The sequence below is a fragment of the Gracilinanus agilis genome, chromosome 6 (assembly GCF_016433145.1).
Source record: "Gracilinanus agilis isolate LMUSP501 chromosome 6, AgileGrace, whole genome shotgun sequence".
Classification (NCBI taxonomy): Eukaryota; Metazoa; Chordata; class Mammalia; order Didelphimorphia; family Didelphidae; genus Gracilinanus; species Gracilinanus agilis.
In genome coordinates this window covers 107,540,179-107,563,996 of record NC_058135.1, presented here as the reverse complement: position 1 = coordinate 107,563,996, position 23,818 = coordinate 107,540,179, and the positions used below count along the sequence as shown (strand labels likewise).

Genomic DNA, 23,818 nt, shown 5'->3' with positions numbered 1-23,818 from the left:
TTTGTTTATTTTATTGGAATAAGTTTTACATTATAGGAGTTAGAAAAGAGTGATAAACCTCACTTTCTATTCCCCTACAAATCTGCAGAATAATCTTGTGCTAAGCTCTTACCCTGTTTTTCAAATTTCCCATTCTGTCCTTATGCCTAAATACATATCTATGTGAAAATAACAGTAGAATATAATTTATAAATGTACATTCATATAATATGTTGCTGTTGTTTTTGTTTGGTCATTTCAACAGTGTCCAATTCTTCATGATTTAGGGTTTTCTTGGCAAAGATACTGAATTCATTTGTCATTTCTTTCTCCATCTCATTTTACAGTTGGACAAATAGGGTTAAGTGACTTGCCCATGGTCACACAGGTAGTAAGTATCAAGCCTGCTTTCAACTCAGGAAGATGAGTCTTCTTGACTCCATGACTTGGCACTCTAGTAACTGAATCACCTAACTATGAACTCATGAATAACAACAATAATAATAAAATTATGTGAGCTATTGAATAACATTTCCTACAACTTATAATGTCTACTCTATGGATTTTTTTAACTTGAGGTCTATAAAATTAGAAGAAAGAAAAAACATATCTTAATTTTGTTAACTTTTGTTTCCTTTTAATCTAATGTGTTTTTTCATATGGAAAAAGGTACAAAAATTCCCTAAGGAAAAGAAATCTTTAAAAAGTAGAATTGGTCAAATAGAGAAGGAAATAAAAAAGCTTACTCAAAAAAATCATGCTTTAGAAATTAGATTTGGGCAAGTGGGAGGTAATGAAGACATCAAGAAAGAAACAAAGTCAAAAGAATGGGGAAAATAGAAGAAAATGTGAAATATCTCATTGGAAAAGCAACTAACCTGGAAAATAAATCCAGGAGACATAATTAAGAATTATTCTGATCAAGCCCTGATCAGAAAAAAAATCCTTAGACTTCACCTTTCAAGAAATTATCAAAGAAAACTGGCCTGCTCTTCTAGAATTACAGGCCAAAATAGAAATTGAATGAATACACCAATCATCTCCTACAAGAGATCTCAAAGGATAACTCCCAGGAATATTACAGGCAAACTTCAGAAGTCTCAGGTCAAGGAGAAAGTATTGCAAGCAGCCAGAAAGATACAGCTCAAAAATCATGCAGCCACAGTCAGGATAACAAGATTTGGCAGATTCTACATTAATCAGAGGACATGGAATATAATATTCCAGACAGCAAAGCATTTCAAACAAGGACCAATGCAGCAAAACTGAGCAAAATCATTCAGGGTTAAAAAATTGGTTATTTGCTGAAATAGAGGAAGTTCAAACATTGCTGATGAAAAGATCAGAGCTTAATGAAAAATTTGACTCTGAAATAAAATACAAGATTCAAGAGAAACATACAAAGGTAAAGAGGAAAAAAATTTAATACATTCAATAAGGTTAAACTCTTTACATACCCACGAAGAAAATTATTACAAATCCTATAGAAATAGTATATATAAAGAGAGGGCAAGGATGTGAGTTGAATAATGGGATGACACAAAAAATAAAATTAAATTAAGGCATGAGAAATAAGAAGGCATTGAGAAGAAGGGAAGGGAAAAATAAAATGAGGTAAATTATCTCACATAAAAGAGACATGAAAGAGCTTTTACACAGGAGGAAATGATGGGAGAGATAGGGAGAAAAATGCATGAACTTTATTCTCATCAATATTGACTCAATGAGATAGGAACATAGAGAATCTATATGTAGAAATACAGAGAAATCTATCTTACCATATAGGAAAGTAGGAGAGAAAAAGGGTAAGAGATAATGGAGTTGTACTGATAGAAAAGAGGGCAAACTGGAGGAGATGGTGGTCAGAAACTAAAAAGGGAAATAGGATGGAGAGTACCATTCACTAATCATAATTGTGCAAAAATTTTTACGAGTCTAATAAAGGCCTCATTCCTCAAAACATAGAGAAATGAGTTGAATATATGTAATATATAAAAGTCATTCCCCAGTTTATAAATGGTAAAAGGAAATGAACAGGCAGGTTACCAAAGTAATCAAAGCTCTCTATAGTATTGAAAAAAGAAATATCTAAACCAGTATTAGATAAATGCAAATTAAAATAATTCTGAATTGGTACTCTATACCTATCAGATTGGCTTTTATGAAAGAAAAGGAAAATGACAACTTCAGCTGCATTCATGGACATCATTTGAACCAATTATTCTCATTCACCTATTTCACAAGGGAAAGTCTTCATTTGGTTAGAGTAGACCCCCTCCACTAGTGCTCTGATGTATTTGAGTCCTGTCATTTATTCTCATCCTGTTTTAGCTCATCTGACAAGATTATTTTACCAGAATGAGACTATTACACATAGTATAGCTTCTTAGAGTGACAGACAACCAACCCTTAAGTCAAGCCTTGACAGAAAAGAGAGATTTGAAGAGTTCACAAAATTCTTATTTCCTTTTCTTTATTTACTCATTTTGTTTTAATTTCATCTATGTAGATGAAATTAGATCCTTGTGGGTATTTCTTTTGTATATCCCAGGGCACACATAAGAGGTGTTTAACAAATCCTTTGAATCATTTGAATTTAGATCTAGAGGGACCTTTAAGGATCATTTTATCCAGTTCCCTTATATAGAAGAGTAAAAAGGCTCAGAAAGGCTAAGGTATTCACTCAAAAAATCCATAACGTCAATGAGCTGTGAGTAAATTGAGCAATGATATATCCTAATTCTATGTTCCTTTCCTTATAGTAGGCTTAGGAACTGATAGACAGACAGACAGATAGATAAATAGATACATAGAGAAATCTACAGATATGTGTATATATACACCCATATATATTACATATATTATTTTAATAATTTTCTTTTGTAATCATATACATTTTATATTTTATGCATTTAAAATATTATTTTGAGTACAAATCCCTAAGCTATAACAAACTATCAAGGGGATCAATAATAACAAAAATCCTAAATATCTCCTATTCTATATAATCCTCCTGTTTCTTTACTGGTGGCTTGAAGGACTGATAACAATTGATGTTTAAGTTCCCCAAAGAAAAGCAAATTCTATAAATAGGTATAAAATGCTTCATTATTACAAGACCAGTTTATACTTATGATCAATTCAATCAAGTTCTTTGAAAATTTACTTTGTGTTTAGCGCTACCTTACATGATCTTTTTCATTATAACAAGCAAATCTAAACCTTTTATTTAGACTGAATCTTTCTAGGAGATGCTGCAGAAATGTTCAGTCAATATGGATTTGAACACCTCGATGTAGAACTTGCTATGGTGCCCAGGCACTCTACTCTACTTTGGGGCATTACTCATATTGAGAAAGATTTGCTCCCCCTTTCATCAAGCAGAAATCTGTGCATCTGTGATTACCACATCCTCTGTCCCTTCTGAGCAGAACAAGTCTAATCCTTCTACTTGAGAACCCTTCAAATTCAATAATATTTTCTTTATGTCAAAGATAGACTTCCTTCAAAGTTCAACTGATCCTTGTGTGTTTTGGATTTCATTACTCTTTTCTCCTCAACTTCTTCTAGACAACATCCATCTTGTCTTCCTAAAGTCTGGTATCCAGAGTTGGATGAATAAAATCTAGTTGTGGTATGATTGAGATCAAATTGAAGCAAGGTGGAAATTATCTGCCATGTTTTGCCTAATGTATCTTTCAGTGCAATCTAAATAGCATTCTCTCTCTTTTTTTATCTGACATATCACAATAACTTTCACAGACCTTGCAACTGAATAAATCACACACTGCATCTCTTTCACAGGAACTGCTGTCTGGCACTTACACTCTACTTGAAAAGATTGTTTTAAACCCAGATGTTGCTAATATTGATGACTTTGCTTTCAATATTTTCATCTTTTGAATGCAGTCTTTTAATGGACTCTCTTGCATTCACAATTAACTAGCAACTCAAGCACTGAGGTCATTTTAAAACTTAGTATGTTGAAGATGTAGCAACCTTTCAGCTACACCAAGAGTTTCCTTTTCCTAGTAATTATTATGGCAGGGAGTTCACATAACTAATGGACCAAACATACATCTATTGTTCAACCCCACCATGTTACTGCTTAACACTAAACTGAAAGTCCAAAGGAGAGTGTCTCCCTTTTGCTCACAATTTGTGGAATAGGAGAGTGCTTAGGGACTAGATCATCACATGTGAAAAGACTTGGAGAATACTTGAAAAGCTCATGAATTTAAAAAAGGGAAGATTAGAAGGAAGGAAGTGAAAGAAGGGAGAGAAAATTATTAAGGAAAATAGACAATAAAGGAGGTGAAGGCACAAAAGGAAATACGAAAAAGAAAGGAAAAAAGATAAAGGAAGAAAATGTATTGCTTACCTTTACCTATAGGTTTAGTATATTATTATGAGTCTTTCCATGTCTTTCTTTTAATAAGCAAATTAAAATAAGAAACTCTGATGAAAAGTTGAGAATAGGCAACATGTCAGTGACTCTGGTAGAGTATGAGCAAATACTAAAGACATCACAATGTAATCTCCTTGGTTATTTTATTTTTCATTCCCTTGAGGAATTTCTCATTTCATATATGATTGACTGGCCAGTCCAACTTCTCTCATATAAGAGAACTTTTTTTCTTTTTAAATCAAGCTGTGGGGACAATGAAAAGGAAAGAGGCACTGCCCCCTCATCACAATTTCTACCCAACATCCTCCCTAAGTCAAATTTATGCTTTAGCTGATGCCTAGAGAGAGGTCCTGGATTACATCATTTCTCTTTCCCAGAGGAAGTTAGAAAATGAATCAACAATTCTTGTTCTATAGCTTAGAGCCCCAGATTTTTTAAAAGTAAACAAACACAAAGAAACAGAAATACTACTCATAAAATAATGAAATTCTTATAAAAATCATTACTTTTTTTTTTTCAGCACACTTCCCTTTTCTGTACACATTATTCTCAATCCTCAACTTAGTTCTTGGGCATATTCAACTATTCACAATTCCTTTGTATGGTTATACATAATTTTTATTTCCTTTTACCTACATCTATATCTCCTCATTTTACCTGTCCTGGTATTATTGGAAGAAGGATGAAATGAGCATTTATTAAGTGTTAGCTTTTTTTCCAGGCACTATAAGCACCTTATAAATATCTCATTTAATTCAACAAACTTGAGAGGTAGATGCTATTATTATTCAAAATATAAAATAGAAGAAAGTGAGGATGACAGAGATTAAGTGAACTGTACTTGATCACACATTCAGTAAATGTTTGAGACCATAATTGAATCGGGTTCTCCTGAATCTCAGGATTTCAGATCCACTGGATCATCCAACACCTTTTCATGGCTAATTGGGTCCAGCGGGGTTGAGCTTGGGAGAGTGGATGACAACATGAAATTCTATTGATTTCTACTTAAAGCATCAGACATCCATCTTTAGTTGCCTAACCACCTTATGGAGGTCAACAAAGTGCCAATTTAATTTCTATCCAAACTGATAAACTTCTTAAAGCCATCTGACTTTAAAAAGATGAATCGAATTCTACAAAAACTACTTTCCATATTAGTATCATTGTACAATGTGGAAATTTCCTGAAATATAAAACAAGTAGCATTTTGAATAAAATGGTGTACTAATTTAGAATCTGGGGACCTGGGTTCAAACTCCAATTCTACTACTTGCTGGTGTGACTTTGGTCAGCTTATTTAACCTCTATTGGCCTCAGCATCTTATTTCTAAATAAAGGGTTTGATTTAAAAGGAGCCTTTGAACTATAAGCCTCTGATACCAAGTACACTCAAAAACCATATGCTTTTCTTAACAAGAGAACATTTTTAATTTCCTTTATAGGCAATTTAGAAAGCAAAATATTTATAAAATTCCTTGAGAATTCAGAACTATGGAACTTAAAGGAAAAAAAAGTACATTAACACAATTCTAACCTTAAACACATTAATTTAAATAGTACAAAATAAACAACAATGATTTGCAGAAGGATTATTTTACTAAATAATAATTGTTATTATTATTTATTTTTATTGGTGTATATTAATTATTAATTTTGATTTATTATTATTAATTATTATTATTAATCCTTGTTTAATAACAAGGCTATGCCAGATAAGACAAAAAACTGGTGGTCTGGTATCATAATAATGATTCAGACTAAACTAGAATGGTATCAGTTAAGTTCTAACTATGTTTGGAACATCAATTAGTGTTCTTTATAGTGTTCTTTTCAATAATATCTGAGGAATAAGATCAGTTATAGTAAAATCTAAAGTATCACTTAATTTAAGAGACAATGGAGGGAATATTTATAAATTAGTATTGCTATTTCCATGTTTATGGAAAAGAAAGCATCTCATTTTCTATATTTTATTTTTTTAAACCCTTAACTTCTGTGTATTGGTTCCTAGGTGGAAGAGCGGTAAGGGTGGACAATGGGGGTCAAGTGACTTGCCCAAGGTCACACAGCTGGGAAGTGTCTGAGGCAGGATTTGAACCTAGGACCTCCTGTCTCTAGGCCTGACTCTCAATCCACTGAGCTGTCCCTAGCATTTCATTTTCTAAGAAAAAGGAAAACATTTCATTGTCTAATATTTTTAAGGCATGACGTCTTTTACTATATTTCCAGATTTCTAGTGTCTTTAATGTGCAATCGCTGACTTAAGCAAAAATATGCACAGAACACTGAGAAATCAACAGATGAAAGATTCTGACCAGCCAATCCCATGAAAAACCACTAGTAAGGAAGATTATCAATTTAACAAACCTCAAAAAAAACCTACTAACTCTTAAGTAGTTGTTATCATCTCATGTAAATAGAGCTAGAATTTTTAATGCATTGCTAATTTTTTGATGTGTTTAATCAGTAAAAGACGTATTCCTTTGAGATGATGTCCAGCAAATGAGGTACTTTCCTGCCTCAACATGCTTTCTGAGATGCTGAAAAAAAAAGTTATAGGAAAGATTTGACTTTCTAGTAGAGTTAACAACATGTCCATATGGATTTATATAACTAAGCATGAGTAAGCTGGCATACTCCTGGGAAACATCAGGCACATGTCCTGAAGTGTACACATGTCTGATTTGTTTAAAACTCACTGGATGGTACACCAGAGTGAAAATGAGCATTCTGAGTAACACATGGATAGAATGTTAAAAGAAGCAATGGGTAGTATCTTGTTTCATGCAAAAGAGGACAAAAAAACCCAGACATTAAATTGGAAAACTCATTTTTGTTGCTAGAGATGATTTGATATATATATCCTATGGCAATGAGGCATCAAGAAAAAAAACACAAATCCAACTTCTAACATAATAGTATTACAAATATGATTTAAGACTACTTCAATACATTGAGGCCCTTCATAACAAGGTATATATTTAGGATACCTAAAATGCATACATCATTTAAATGCCTATCTTACAGCATATCTTGGAATTGAAATTCTCTTATACAGCAATCTAGTCATAAAACTGAAGGTTCATATGGGTGTTTTGAGTATAAATAAGTCTAATAACTCCACATATTTAATCAAGAAGGCCCATGCTTTCTGAAAACAAATGCAAATGATTTTGAAATTCCTGGAATGAGAAACATGCATATTTCAGTGGAAACATAAAGAAAACTCTAAAAAGTCATGTACTTTTAAAAATGTTTTTTCTGTTTTCTACATAGATATGCCAAGACACAACACAACATAACACAACACAATAACACACAAACACTGATACTTAAATATGTTGACAAATAAGATCCATACCATTCTTTTAAAAAATGCTATTTCTAATTCTTTCATTTTCCAGCTTATGAAACCAGTGCCAAAAGAGGTTATATGGTTTACCCAATCCACAATGGGAATAGGTAGCAGAGGTAGTATTTGAATGGAGCTCCTCTTATTCCAGAACAGAGTATCATGATGCCTTTCACTAACATAAAAAGGTCTCTGCTCTTCCCTCACTTTCCAAAAAAATTTAGTTGACTCCACAACCAAATATCCATCTACCTTTCATTTCAAGAATCAGGTATTTTGATCAAAATTGAACCTGAGCTGATTTAAATTTGAAGATTAGGAAAATGGAGACCCAGAGAGATAGAGTGATTTATCCAAATCACACAGATAATAAACTGCAGAAACTGGATTTGAATCTATGTCCTGTACCTCTAAAACAGAGATCTCCTCTCATGCACCATAAGATGCTAACTTATTGGTGTTACAATCATCCCTTGTTTTTCAATTCTAAATTCATAAAATATATATTCTGGAAGTACCATTTATACTTTGAAGTATTTAGGATAATAAACCATAATTATTCCTCTTTCATTAAAAAATATGAGGAATCAGAGACTGATGTTGACTGAGGTCAATAGGGCTTATGACTCCAAATAAAACACACTTTTCACTATACTTTGCAGTGTGTCTAACTTATGGTCTGTGACCCTGAACCTTTTAGAGAAATTAAAGAGTGCTTAAGAGTGCTCAGTATAATAAGATCATCACAGTTAATAAGAATCCAGAGCATCTAAAGCACCCAGACCTATGGGAAGATCTGCCCCATTTAGGATGCTGTGTAAAGAAGGTTGAATTTAAAGTCAGATGATTATACATATATATATATGTATATATATAGTTTCAAATTCTGGTTCTGCTAATTACTATCTGTGGCACTGTGGCCAACTCGCTTGATCACTCTAGACCTGTTTCTCTGTAAACTGAGAATCAGATAATCAGTTTTGTCAAATTCAAATAGAAATAGATTAGTAGCATTTCATATTGACTGAGAAAAATCACAAATCAATATTACCTATGTTTTATTGTATTTTTGTTTATTCTAGCAAACATTATCCCATTACATTTTAACATAGTTTGGAGCCCATTCAATTTCGATGACCCCATGGGACAGAGTGGTGTCTGGTTTTATTTCTCAGGATTAGATGAAGTTTATGGTCTCTTATCTGATGTCTCTAAATCCTATGATTCCATGAAATCAGTTCTAATGACTACCTTGCTTTCCTGGGCCAAAAGTGGTGTGTTTCTTTAAATCTCATCTCACTGAGCAATTTGGTCCTCACTATGTTTCTTTAAATCTTATTTCACTGAGCACTTTGGTCCTCACTGTGTCATAGCTCCCAAAATTCCACTAGATGTTATCCCCACTTCTAGAAAGTTATACTTTGAAAATATTCAGAACTGTTCTCAGGTAGCATCTCAGGTTGACTAGAGTAAAAACTGGAAAATTCTCTATAACAGTAGTTGTGTAAGAAGTCTCACAGCATCCCTGGTAGAGTGGCTTCATCACCATGGCTACTAGGAGGCACTTTCTTTTAAAGATGCTGTAACTATTACATTTTCGCAGAGAAACTCAGCAATTGAACAAATAATAAATTGCTGAAATTCCACAGACCACAGACCCCTCATAGTAAAAAATGCATTAGTTCACATTGTACCAACTCTAGAAAAGTCTCCTCCTCAACCCCCAACCTCTACAACTCACATCAAGCTCCTCCCCCTTCAACCCTCTCTATAAATTAACTATAGTGAATTTTAAAGGGAAACTCTAGAGAAAACAAAAATATAAATGGCTTTTTGATTCTCAACTCTTCTGAAATTTACATTAAAGAACCACATTTTCAACTCAGCAGCCCAACATTAAGTATTCTTTCATATACTCAATAGCATTAGAGGCAACAATGATTAAAAAAAATCATTTATTTCTTACCCTTGCTTCTTGAACTTTCTTGACTTTTTTCCTGCTGGAATAAAACAGAAATGTGTCAAAGTCTGCAAATTACTTTACTTTTTTCATCATTAGAACTTTTTGTTTTTAACAACTTTCAAGAGCCCTAAAACATAGACAATATTAAGCCTTAGTTTCCCCACCTGTAAATTGACAGGGATGGGCTGAGATTTCTAAACAGTTTTCTAAATTTGAATCTATGACACTACGATCCTGTTATCTCTATTATAGGAAGGCAATATTTTAATAAACTCACCCAGGAATAAGACAGGCATCAGGATGTAGTGTTATGAGTGCTAGATTTGTAATCAGAAGTCTTAGGTTTGTATGCCTATCACTGACTAGCTATGGGGAACCCTCACATCTACTTTTTTTTTAAACCCTTGTACTTCGGTGTATTGTCTCATAGGTGGAAGATTGGTAAGGGTGGGCACTGGGGGTCAAGTGACTCGGCCAGGGTCACACAGCTGGGAAGTGGCTGAGGCCGGGTTTAAACCTAGGACCTCCTGTCTCTAGGCCTGACTCTCACTCCACTGAGCTACCCAGCTGCCCCTCACATCTACTTTTTAAACATTATCAAAAAGAATTACACTTAGGATATAGAAAAGATTAGAAGTTAGCAAGTGATATATTTTTCTTTTACAAACCAGGGTCTTAAATGAAATATGATTTCACAGGTTAACTGTGATGAATTAGTACAGATAAGTGATTTAATGGGTGTCCTTTAGGTCCTTAGGCAAATCTCTTGAAAGGATGATCATAAAAATTACCTCAGAAAACTGCTTCCTTCTGTTCTGAATTAATAATAAATAATTTATAAGGAATACAGTTTAATGGGCAAACATTCTCAGGAATTCACTAAAAGACACAAAAGACTTTTTAACAATCGTTCAATTTAACTTTGCATTTGGCCCTCATCTCACTCCTCTAAATGAGGGAAAAATGAGGCTAAAGTTGACAATGATTCTATTCATTCATGTGTTTTTTCATTCAAACCTGTCTTTCAGTTTGACATACCTCCTTCTTAGTTGCCTGGCAACCAGAGAAGAATTAGCTTTCTTTTAAGTTTTTAAGTAGGAACCATTTACCCTATAACTTCTTATTTAAGGCATAGGGACATTTTACTTTTTCTAAAAGTGTCAGGGTCTCAGACCATAAATTAGAGACACTGCAAAGAATAGTGAAAAGTGTGTTTTATTTGGAGTCATAGGCCCTGCTGGATACCACCTGTGTGACCTTTTAGGTTCCCTCATATTTTTAAATGAAGGAGGAGTAACTATGATCTATCATCTTAAATACTTCAAATATAGATGGTAGTTGCCAATATATATATATATATATATATATATATATATATAATGAAGCTAGAATTGAAAAAAATGGTGATTATAGCACCAAAAAGATAGCATCTTATGGTGCATGAGAGGAGATCTCTGTTTGAGAGGCACAGGACATAGGTTCAAATCCTGTTTCTGCAGTTTACTATTTATGTGATTTGGATAAATCATTCTTTCTCTCTAGGTCTCCACTTTCCTAATCTATAAGGTCAAGGGGTTTGAATTAAATCAGCTCAGGTCCAATCTCGATCAAAATGCTTACTCTTAGAAATGAAAGGCCACTGGATATTTGCCTTTGGAGTCTGTGAATTTTTTTGGAAAGTGAGGGAAGAACAAAGCCCTTTTAATGTTAGTAACAGGCAGCATGGTACCCTGTTCTGGAGTGAGAAGAGCTCTTGCAAATACCACCTCTGATGGACCTATTCCCATTGTAGCTTTGGGTAAACCATATAATCTCTTTTGGTCCTGGTTTTATAAGCTGGAAAATGAGAGGATTATTCTAGATGGCCTCTGAGATTTCCTTCAGATCTATACTATTGATGAACCTTTGATGCAAGCATTGCAAGAATTTTCTCTTTCTTTTCTTAACTTTTCATTCCCCCTGATTAGTGTCTTCATAATACTTTTACCAAGGAACAAAATGGTGAGTATACAAGTTGTTGTTTTTTTCAAATTAACAAGTTTGAAAAACATACATTTATTCTTCTTTTCATTGTGATGGATGAATAGCAAGTTATAAAGTATAACTAGACAAGTGTAACATTCACACTTTGGTTCCATCCTATTTATGTAGACTGATTACATATTCTATGCTTCAGTCAAGCTGGACCACCTGATGTTTCCAGAGAATAATATCCTAACACCCATTTTCATTCCCTTTAGGCTCTCTCTCAGACAGGAAATGCTCTATTTCTCCTCTTTTGGAAACCTCCAATTTACTTCAAGTTTCAGGTCAAGTCACATCTAGAAGGTCTTCCTGATTGTAGCAGTTGTTAAAATCCTCTCTTTTCTCCCAAATCACTACCTATCAATGTTGTAAGAATTAGATTATGGACTCCTAGAGACTTTTTTGGGCATCTTTTAAATATCTCAAGCACTTAGCACAGTGACAGACATACAGTAGACACTTCATAATTGCTTAATGACTGACTGGCTATTCATTAATTTCTTGTATCCATTTGCCTTTGAACATATACCCTTTTTTGTTGTTTTTGTTTTCTAAGCAACTTTTATTTTTATTTTCCATATTATACATTGGTACAATTTTCAACAATCATTCTCTGACATTTTGCAATTCATGCTCTCTCTTTCCTTCCCTCTCCTCTGCATTCCCCAAGATGGTGAGTGAGATATTATGTTATCAACAATACATATTTCCACCTTCATCATGGTTTGAAAAAAAGACAGAAATCACTTACCCTAGAGAAAAATTAATGCATCCTTCAAAAGAATGTTAATCTCATTAAAGGGAAGAACTACCTCACTTTTATAATTATAATTCCAGTGCCTAGGATTGCACCTAGTATACAGAAGAACCTTAATACAAGTTTTTCAGTGAAGAGATTTATTGATTATGGGGTCTAAAAAGAACACATAGACCTCAAAATTGGGTTCAAAGAAACAACTGAATGGTTGCTACAGTGGTTTATACTATTGTGAAACCTCTTCCCTCTTCTTATCTATTAACATCCTATGGATCGTTCAAGGTGAATCAGGAATGACACCTCCCCCAGGAAATATCCTATGATCTCACCAGTGAGAAACAGTTTTGGATTTCAGGTGTCTCCCTCACAGACTTTATTTTTATCATAGCAATCTTTGTATATGTCCTTATCATATCCCTTGTAGTTTGAAAGATTGATAAAGACAAGGACAATGTTACAAACTTATGGGCTTAGAATGATCTTTGCGTTTTTGGTGACCCTTAACACACTGCATAAATGTTAACTGTTTTATTGCTTATCACTGAATTTCACATCTATCTTCTTCTATAGTAATGGATTAATATATATTTATATTAATTTAATTTAATAATTCAATAATCATGTCATATGAGAGAATGCGAAGGATGTGGCAGTATAATTTGGGGTGAGCATTACCCTTGGTTCTAATCCTGAGATGAAGAGGAAAGAATAATAAAATATATATTCTGTCCATGCCTTTAGGGACACCTGGCCTATGGTCATGCACACTTACAATTCATGTCAAAATCCAGAAGATCAGTGAATAAAGTTATCTTCCCACTAACATCTGATGATCTCATAAAATTTTCATACATGAGTAGAAAATACATGGTTTCAGGAGAACCTTCAAGGCTACATTTTGCTTTACTGAATTAAATGCTTTATAAAAAAAATCAATAAGTTATAAAGACAGCTGAATTTTATATTTTCTAACCTCTCAAGCCCTTGTACAACTGCAAAGGTAAGGTTTTCTATAGTAAAAACAAATTCTCTGCAAAAGCTGGTTTCTTCTCTTCTGATGTGCCCACTTAAGATACACTTGAAGACTAGAAGCCTTTGTCAATAAAGCTTTTATAAAAAGGAGAAATCAGGAATATTTATTAATTGTTTTAAAGTGATTTTGGTAGCTTTTTTGTTATTGAAAATTCTTTTTTCAATTATCTTTCAATTTTCAAAATTATCTTTTGCATTCTTTTGGAATCCTATTCACTTTAAGATATCTCTAAAAAACAAATTACTGAGTAGCTCTAAAATTTTATCACCTAAAGCATGTTGACAAATTCAAAGAGAAACAAGAACCATTAAACTTTACATAAGGATTCCTGTGGGCTGAATATTTACTTAATTTTAAAATGTAATATTATGCATATTTATTTGTATTTTACTGATAATGTTACATATTTCAAAATTATATTTTTATTTGGTTCTAGCCACACTCTGGAATGTTGTGGTCAATGTATTAGACACATCTGACCTACAACATGGATTTCTTTTTTGTTCAAACCCAGCTGATCTTCCCCACTTGATCTTTAATGCCACTGGCATTTCCTCATCTAAAACCCAAATGCAGTTATTTCAGTGCTGTCACAAAGTGAAATATACTATAATAAAAATACAAGGAGATCTGTCCAATTTTGAGTCTGTCGTCCTCTGAATTTTCCATAAATATTTCTTGGATGATCTTATTTAGCTAAATTTCAGGCCATTCATTCTACAATCTCATTTGCTTTTCAACTTTTTATTTTAATTTGTTTCAGCTGTTATAAGTTGTAACTGTCCCAAGTTTTGTATCATCCTCTCTGATGTTTTGCATTGAGCAAATCAATTGTCCATTGACTGTCATGGCCCACTCCTTAAAAGGAGATTTTTTACTGGTCTAGAAAGCTTCTCAGTTGTTTGTACTCACTGTTTTCTGTCAGATCACTTTTTTCTATAACTGTGATAGAATGGATTTATTTTTATCTATTTCTAATTATTAAAGTTGATACTTTAAAGTTGGCTTTGAAATTCCTAAAACTGAAGAGCTGTCTTTCATTCTTAGCTTTTCTATTAGTCCTTATTTTAATTATTGGCTTTACCAATACAAGGGTAACTAGTTATGAAATTATATATGTATATATACTATATATATATGTGCATGCTATAGCCCTTTTAAGTTATAAAAAGTTCAATTGTTAAAAAGGGGAAGAAAAATGTCATTTTTTCACAAAGAAAAAAATTCTGAAATAATAAGATTTTCATAAAGAAACAAATACTATGGTGGAGGGGGCAAAACAGAATTTCGATTTCATAAAATACTAAATCTGTTTGTAAAGAAACATGATAAATAGATAAGTTGTAAGTAAGTAATTTGCTTACCAAAAGGAGTAAAATATGGACATTTAGATAAATAAAAATATTTAAATCACCTTGAAAAGGAAAGCATTCACTTTTAGATGAACAAATTAACTGCTGAAAAAATCAGAATAAAAAATAATCTATTAAAAATGCAAATGTGATGCAACAAATTTCAAAGACGAAATTCTAAGGAAGTTTGATGAGTATAGAAGAGCTGAGGCTGCAAAGCATCCTGGTCCCTTAGCTCATTTGCATGTAACTGGTTTTTAGGCTAAAGAGGTTAACACTCACACAATGATAAATAAAGTAACTATTCAGAGATAATAAGATGATTAAATAGGGAAAGCTGGTTTTACAACTAACAGAAAAGGGAAATTTGTAAGCTTTTTATCTCATAAGGGAAAGGTGAATCACTGAGAAGTAGGAAACTGTAATCTCTACCATTTTAGTAATGGAGCCCTTACCAAGTACTGAAGAAAAGGGCAAGGAAAAGAGCTAGCAGGGGATCAAATAGATTGCTCTGGTGGGTTGTAGGTTGGGTGGAAATCTGTAGTAGGAGAGCCAATTCAAGAAAGAAGCCATCAGCTGCTACATCTAAATTTTTTTGACTAAAGGTTGAAATAACTGAATTTCCCTGGCTCTAAGAATTTCCTGTTGCTCTCTGCTGTCCTCTTTGGTGCAAGAAGTAAAAAACAAACAAACAAACAAAAAACAGGAAGAAGACAGATGTTTTGTAACTGATTTGCTGTTGGACCATTTAGAATCCTGAGGAGTGAAGAAGAGTGATTTCTCAAGAAAAGGTTAGCTTGATGACCTTTGAAGATGTTTTAAAGAGAACTGTTATCCCATACAATCATATAACACTCTCAACCCTTTATAAGAGTGATTATGAATTAAAAGCACTTGTCAATACCTCATAAGTCTGAGGAGAAGAAAAGTCATCTTTCCCTCAACTCCCAAGTAGCAGAGTAATAATTTCTAGCAGGAAAGCAGTTATGAGAAGCAGCTTCTTGTGATATACAAGTTCCTGAATGTATTAAAGCCTCCAGTGCAGAATCGTGAGTTACCCTTAGCACAATTTTCCTATTGATGTGATTTTCTGTCAGCTTTAAGTAAGTCCATGCCCAGTCTTCCCAGATACTAAATGGATTGAATAGGAGTATATGATCGATGTTTATCTCTAAATAGAAAAATACTAATTATTCTTTTATCTGATTTTTATTGAATAACTGTATATTATGGTTATGATTGTTTTTACCTTACCTCAATATCCCTCTGAAAATCTGGCACCAAAAATATTTCCTCCTTTTTCAAATGCTGAAGACCAAGATGTTTCTCCCATCCTTTTTGCCAAATAGTCAAACCCAGAGCTACCTTTTTTATGCCCTTTCCTATTCACTTCATCTATTATGTTTATACTGCATTTAAAGCCCAATTACTAATTTATAAATCATTATATATTAATAAAATATACAAAGAGGGAGAGATAAATTTCTAAAGATGTGCATAAGGATATTAATAACCAGTTTTTAAAAGTGCTCTGTTATGGACTTTCTACCTTATATATTACCTTATGTCTCACTTGCTGCACTGTACGATAAATTGTCTTTTTAATAGAATGAACATTCCTGACAAGGGGAATCATCCAGGCACAAAGGAAAAATGTTTCTTCAAAAAAGGGGTCACTACAGATAAGATACAATCTACATTTAAGGGCAGAATGTAACCCCTTCAAACCTATTACAAAACAAGAGATTTTAGTGATGTTTCTAAGTAGGTGATATTCACTATCACATTTTAAATTTTTTTATTTAAAACATTTATTAAATCCATTTAAGTAATTTCCTACCCTATCCATACACTTTTAACAGAGGCTTCTAATCTGACAAGTAAAACTGAGAAAAATAGGTAGTGGTTCCAAATGACATTACCAAAATGACTTCCTAACACACATGACTAAAGTAATGACGTTCAGCTATAAAAAACTTGACCGAAATGTAGCTCTCTTTTGCTATTTAATTGCCTCGTATTGCAGCATGCTAAATGAACATTTAATATTTGAGGAATTGTTTTCATAGCATCACTCAATAGCCTCATGGATACGAGGATAATAATTATAATGTGATTCCTTTTACATACAAAAATAACATCAATAACCCATTATCTGCAAGGTACATGTTTTTAGTTGCTTAGCTGGCAGCTGCCATAGATCAGCCCTGTTCCATACACTCTCGGCCTTGTAATTAATGGCATAGATTTCTAAGAATTGTGATTGGGACTTGGGGAAAACCATATATAGGAATTAAACAAAGATTTTAAGGTTCACTGGCCACTTGGGGGATGAAGACCATGTCCCTTGACTTCATTCATACTATTTTCTTACTGACTAATCACTGAACATGGAGATAATCAAAGTCATTTCATTACTATATCTATGTTCCATATGATCTTGAAATAATATTTATCTTTTTCTCTGTCTCCATCTTTATCTCTGGCTCTGGTTCTCTATGTCCTCCTCTTTCTGTATGTGTTTATATGCAATCCATTCATGAATTGAAGAGATTTTTAATATATACGCATACCTGAAGATACCTATCTGTTGTAATGCAAGGATGAAACAGAGGATTTTTGCTCTGGCAAAAGTCAAACTGTAAACAGCCCTGGCAGTTAAGCTTTGGAATCTTCAGAGAAAGTCAGTTGGAACCTGACGCTTGAAGAGAGCAGAAGGTCCAACTGAGCCTCTGCTTTTGCCTTTCAGCTTTGCTTTGGCCTGTACTTTTTGTCTCTGGCAATTTGAACCTAGCTGATTTCTCTGGTCCTCTCCCTGACCTTCTCCATATTATACCCCTATTATCTTACCTGATTTTCCTTTGGGCTCTGGGAGGAAGGTGGTTGTGGATTTGGTGATTAGACTTTGTGGGTTTAGTTTTCTATAGGCAAGTAGGACATCTTTGAATCAATCTTTCCCTTACTTTATTGATCTAATTTATACTTTACTTTAAGGCAGCCAAATCTTCAGACTGGGAGAGCAGGCTCTCCCTCAGTCTAACCCTCTCCTGACCCTTCCCCCAGCTTCAGTTTCTCCATAGTGGCTAATACAGAAGCCTAAATCCCTCTCTCTTTCTGATCAACCCAAACATTAATAAACTCCCTTTGTTACCTACTCAAACCCTCTGGTGAATCATTGTGTTGAAAATTTAAAGAAATGGTTGAAGAGAGAAGGAATTATTTTCTCTTTATTTCTTGAAGAACTGCAGGCATCCATCTTGGCAGGAAGTCCTTACCAGAGACTTCTTGCCATCAGTTTGACTGGCAGGGAGGAACCCTTTGATTCCTCCCTCAAGGGACTTGAGAAACTAACAAAGGAAAGCCCTCAAGGCAGATTTAAACACTTCTGACTGGCCCAACTCCTTTGTGTCCATAGGGATACCTTTCCTGCTTTAAAGGGTTCAGCCTACTCCTCAGTGTCCTCTGTCTCTAGCCTCCTGTGACTAGCCTGTTTTAAGCTGCCTCTCCTGAATACCCCACCTATTCCCTCACCATCCAATATACCACCTCATTCATTCCTTCCCTACATTCAGCCATCCCCTTAATTCCTCCCCATATCATCTCATTCACCTTTTATCCCTCCTTTCAACCAAAAGATTAAAGATTTACACATTTCTTTATAACATTGTACATCTATTTAGGTAAATAGATTTAGATAAATATTGACATAGATATGAACACTTGGATATCTAGATTTTCACAAAATCTATTAGGGTTTTTGTACATTTAATCATATACACACATCCAGAAAGGTATCTTTTACTTACATTATAACTTTAAAGGATTTAGGAGAGTTGAAGGAGCCAGAGGATAGAAGAAGGGGAAGATTATTTATCAATCACTTTATTTGAATCATAAGAGACATCTTGATACTGTAGAAAGAGTATTTGCTTTAGATTTCAAACTCTAACTGAAACTCACTCCAAAGTGACCTTCCTTAAAATACTTATCTTCTAAGAGTCTATGTTTCTCCATCAGAAAAAAAAGGTAATTGGACTAGATTGCCTCTAACTTTCCTTCTAAATTTTTAGCTCTGGCTTTATATAAAAGATTAGAGTTGGACAGGACCTTAGAGATCATCTAGTTCATAACTATCATTTTTTAGATGAAGAAACTGAATCCTAGAAAAGAGGAGTGATTTCTTCAAGATGATGGAACTAGTTATTGTCAAAGATAGTTCTAGAACTCAGAAGTGAGTTATCTATGCTCTCTAAGAATCACACAAGATTGTTAGGCCAAAGCTGTTATAATAATGACAGTGAGGAAGGGGATGATAATGTTTGATGATGGTGATGAAGATGATGATATTTGATGATGCTGACAATGTTTGATGACAGCAATGAAAAGGATAATGATAATGGATGATAATAATGTTGAATGATGAGATTAATGTTAGATGATAATGTTTGATGAAGATTTTTATTTGCAAAATGAATTTCTTTGAACATAATATGATATCATGTGGGAGAAATAAACCTTCCAATTAAGTTAGTAATCTTAATTTTTAGGGGTCTAATAGGTATAATAATTATATTTATTATTTATATCTAACAGTTATTATTTAAAATATATGTGTTTTATGGATATACTTGATAAATCTATTTATTATATCTAAAAATATAATATTTATTATATCTATTATTTAATCATATGAGAACTGATAAAGATTTATTATGAGTGAAACTAGTTAATATTTTTTTTTTAATTTTAAACCCTTGACTTCTGTGTATTGACTTATAGGTGGAAGATTGGTAAGGGTGAGCAATGGGGGTCAAGTGACTTGCCCAGGGACACACAGCTGGGAAGTGTCTGAGGCCAGATTTGAACCTAGGACCTCCCGTCTCTAGGCCTGGCTCTCAATCCACTGAGCTACCCAGCTGCCCCTAGTTAATATTTTTAATCTAGATTTAAAAATAGAATTTTATTCTTATCTGAAAATTATATATATTTTTTAATAGACTACAAAATGAAAAATTTTTATAAGTTCACTTCTTTTTTAACTGAAAAAGAGGGGAAAACATTTTGAGTACGTGTCAAAACTGAATAATGCAAAGATATTTCTGGGGGTTTTTGTTATGTTATTATTTGGAAGATTTTACTACTCCTGTAAACAATAAGAATCTAACAAGGAAAATTTTCCTCAATATTGTCACAAGTGGTTATGTCTACCAGTAGTGAAGTAATGGCTATATTGTTGAAAATCCCAAAGTCTTCTGAATGTGGCAGTAGTGGTGACTGAACCACTCAAACCTAAGTAGAATCAAAGAACTTCAGTAAAACCAGACTCAAAATTATCATCTGGAAGAGTACTTACTTTCAAGAAAATTACTATTAGGTTGAGAAGCACTATTAAGACAATTTCAAATATAACCAGAAGATGACTTTATGTTTGCCAGTTCTTCATAATATTCATCTCCAATACCAGCTAAGCTTTAAACATGAATCTTTTTGTGTACATGCCAATTTGGCTAAAAGTTTAACCACAAGATTTGAAGATATAGCAAATTGCTGGCTTGTTTTCTCTGCACAGAGAAACAAAGATTCTCCTGGCACAAAAGGAAGAGGCATTAGACTTCTTTCATGCTTCCAAATCGACTCATTCAAGAGGAGAATGACTGTTCCCTCAAACTAATAAAAATTCATAGCAAATGGCCTAGAATGAGTTATTGTATGACTCTAAAAGCTGCTTAGAAAAAAATACCAACTTGGACACAGTAGAGTATATGGAGGAGATCTGGAATTCTGGAAAGTCTCTAACTATCTACTTCTACAAAGAAATTAATTGCTGATGGTAAGTTGAAACTTGTGGAGAGGTAAACTGCACTTTCCTTTGCCCTGAAAAAAACCATGAAGAATTTCTATGGCTTTATACAAAATGTTCTTTACTTTCTATGAAATGAATTGATGAATACAATGCTATATGTCTTTCCTACCTTTCTTAAAAAAGAAGAGTGGAAAGTATTCATCATTCTTTCATTCTTGGCTTCCTCCCTTCCACTTTAAAGATGAATAGATTATAGATCATCGCAGTGTTAGAGGAAATATTAGACAAAGAATTGGCAAGATCTGCTTTCAAAATTCACCTCTGAGGAATTCCATCTAAGTGACTCTGGTCAAGCCATTTAAACTCTCTATGATTGAGACAGCTCCCTAAAATAATAAGTTGATTAGCAAAATCTCATTATCAAATGATTTTACAATTAAAGGAAGACTTCTCACTAGACATTCTCTATATTGATGGAAAGAAAAATGTCTTGGTCAAAAAAAAGAAACAATCTAAATAGCCTTTTTGTATTAGGAGCATGCTTCCTGGAAAGTAATCATGATCTCAGAGATATCAGACACAGAAGTAGGAAGACAGTGGTGACAAGTTTTTATCCGTAGGGAAGTTGCAAGGTTTCTTCTCTATATGGAGAAACAGCAGCTATGAATCTCATATGAAATTAGCCTTTTCTTTTTACTATAGGAGTGAGTATACAGAAGGATTATATAACTCATCTTCTCTCTTTGGTATTCACAATCCTTCTTCTTGTCTATTTTCATGTCTCACAACTTTCTCTCCAGGCTTCACTTCCAACCCATATTCATGTTCCTAACACAGTGTTTCTAGCCTCTGATTAGGACATAGACCTAATTTGCCTGATCTCAGATCTACCATACCACTCACAGTCTATCTCTGTGCCATGTCCATGCCTCTCCATGAATTTTCTAAATCTGAGAATAATAAACAAATTAACACTATTATTGCTGAATGGACATGCCAGTCATTTACCCTATGGTTCCAATGGCCATTTATGAAGCCTTTGCTAATTTCCATAGCTCTTCTTGTTTCTAATGCAAGATTGTTTGTAACTTTCATATTGTTTGTAGCATTTAACACATTTTTTGTCAGTGTACCATATTACTCATTAGACAAAATTTCATTTAGGGAGGATTCATGGTTTATCCTCATTTTTTATTTTCAACAGCACACAATGCAAAATTGTACATAGCAGTTCTTTTGTGAAACTGAAATATGTGAATGTGTATAATAGCAAATAAAGGAAAAATTTTAAATAACATTTTAAGTAAATATTTGACTTCGTGATTTAATTCACTTTTTAAAAAAACACCTCTCAACTTCTGCCTTGGAATTGATATCTAAGAATTGGTTAAAAGACAGAGAAGTGGTAAAGGCTTAGTAATGGGAATTAAATGACTTGCTCAGGGTCATAGAGCTATGAAGTTTTTGAGGCCAAATTAGAACCCACTTTATCCATTGAGATACCTAGCTAACCCAATTCAATTTCTTTAAAAATATTTATTAAACATCTATGATATGAAGCCCTAGTGAAAGAGAGGCAAAGAAAATCATTCATAAATTTAGATACAATAATCAAGTTATATAGAAGGGACCGTTGGAGTCTGAGTGCAGATTACGGCATGCTACCATCCACCATATTTCCTTTAAGATATTTCTATGTATGTGTGAGATATGTATTTTATTATGATAAGAAGTATAGAAATATTTATTACATGAATGTATGGGTATAAACTATAAGAGGTTATTCATACCATTGGAGGAGGGGAAGAGAGGAATTCTGAATTTTTAGATGTCAAAAAATAATTGTCAAAAATTGTTTCTATATGTAACAAAAAATTAAAAATGGGAAAAATAATCAAGCCATACAAAAGAAGCAAACAGAAAAGTAGCTGACTTGAAAGAATTTCACTGATAACAATTCACTTTTAAATAGTGTTTTACAGGACAGCTAGGTAGTTCGATGGATAGAGTGCCAGCCCTGAAGAGAGGAAGACTCATTTTTCTGAGTTCAAATGCATCCTCAGACACTTATTAGCTGTGTGACTGCAGGCAAGTCACTTAACCCTGTTTGCCTCAGTTTACTCATCTGTAAAATGAACTGGAAAAGGCTATGACAAACAATTCCAAAATCTTTGCTGAGGAAATCTTCAGTAGCATCACAAAGAGGAGAACAACTAAAACTACTAAACAACAAAAAATAGTGTTTTATGGTTTGCACAACTCTCCCCTTAAAACAGTCTTTTGAGGTAGGTCACAAATGTTTTAATGTCCCTATTTTATAGGGGAGGAAAGTAAAACTTTAAGCATTTGAATGACTCACCTCTTACCATACCACAATATACAAGGAAGAATCCAAACACAGATTTCCCAACTCCAAGTCCAGCATACTTTCCAGTACATTAGATCAGATTAGCTCTCCCATTTTATCTTTTCATACAAGACACCTGCTCACCTCTTCCTACTACAAATAAAATCACTTCTTAAACTCATCCAAAGTACCAATATAAAAATGAGTTAATGTAAGTGTCGTTCTTTATTGGGGAAATTAATTAAAGCTTAGGTGCAAATGGCCAACTTTGGGGACTTTAGTGCTATTCCCAGAAAAATGTATTCTGAACTCCACTGGAAGTTGATAATCTTTCTCTATGAAAATTCAAACTATAATTTGTTCCAGGTACCTAAGCCATTCTGTGCAGTGACTTGTTTCATTAGATACTATCATATAAATTTCCTTTATGACTATAAGGCACATTGAAAAAAAAGAAAGAAAAAGAAAAAAGGGAATTCAGGAGAAACTAGTGTATCCATAATAATAATTCACTATTCACAAGCAATTATTATTAATTTTTTTCATAATGGAAATAAAATATTTTCTTGGCAGACATGAAAATAGCTTTGTAGAATTTATGTAGAATTTAAAGTTTTTAAATCATTTTATATATGCTGTCTCATTTGATCCTTGCAACAACCCTGAAATTGGTGATGTTACCTCATTTTGTAGAATGAAAAATTGGGAGTCACAGAAATTAAATAACTTCATCCTAATTACACAGCTAGTAAATGTTGGAGGGAAGATGTGAACATATTTCTTCCTAATTTCAAGT

The 23,818-nt window shown here is 33.4% G+C and overlaps 1 protein-coding gene across 3 annotated transcripts in view; it reads right to left on the bottom strand.

The window, feature by feature from the left end:
• Positions 1 to 23,818, bottom strand: part of FSTL5 (follistatin like 5) — an 862,438-nt gene that overhangs the window by 780,550 nt on the left and 58,070 nt on the right. For 2 of the 3 annotated variants that reach the window (XM_044680058.1, XM_044680059.1), the window contains exon 2: positions 9,709 to 9,739. In XM_044680058.1, coding sequence (XP_044535993.1) covers positions 9,709 to 9,739 — 31 coding nt within the window. Of the gene's footprint in view, positions 1 to 9,708; positions 9,743 to 23,818 lie in introns of all 3 variants that reach the window. The other variant, XM_044680057.1, reaches the window with a different exon arrangement.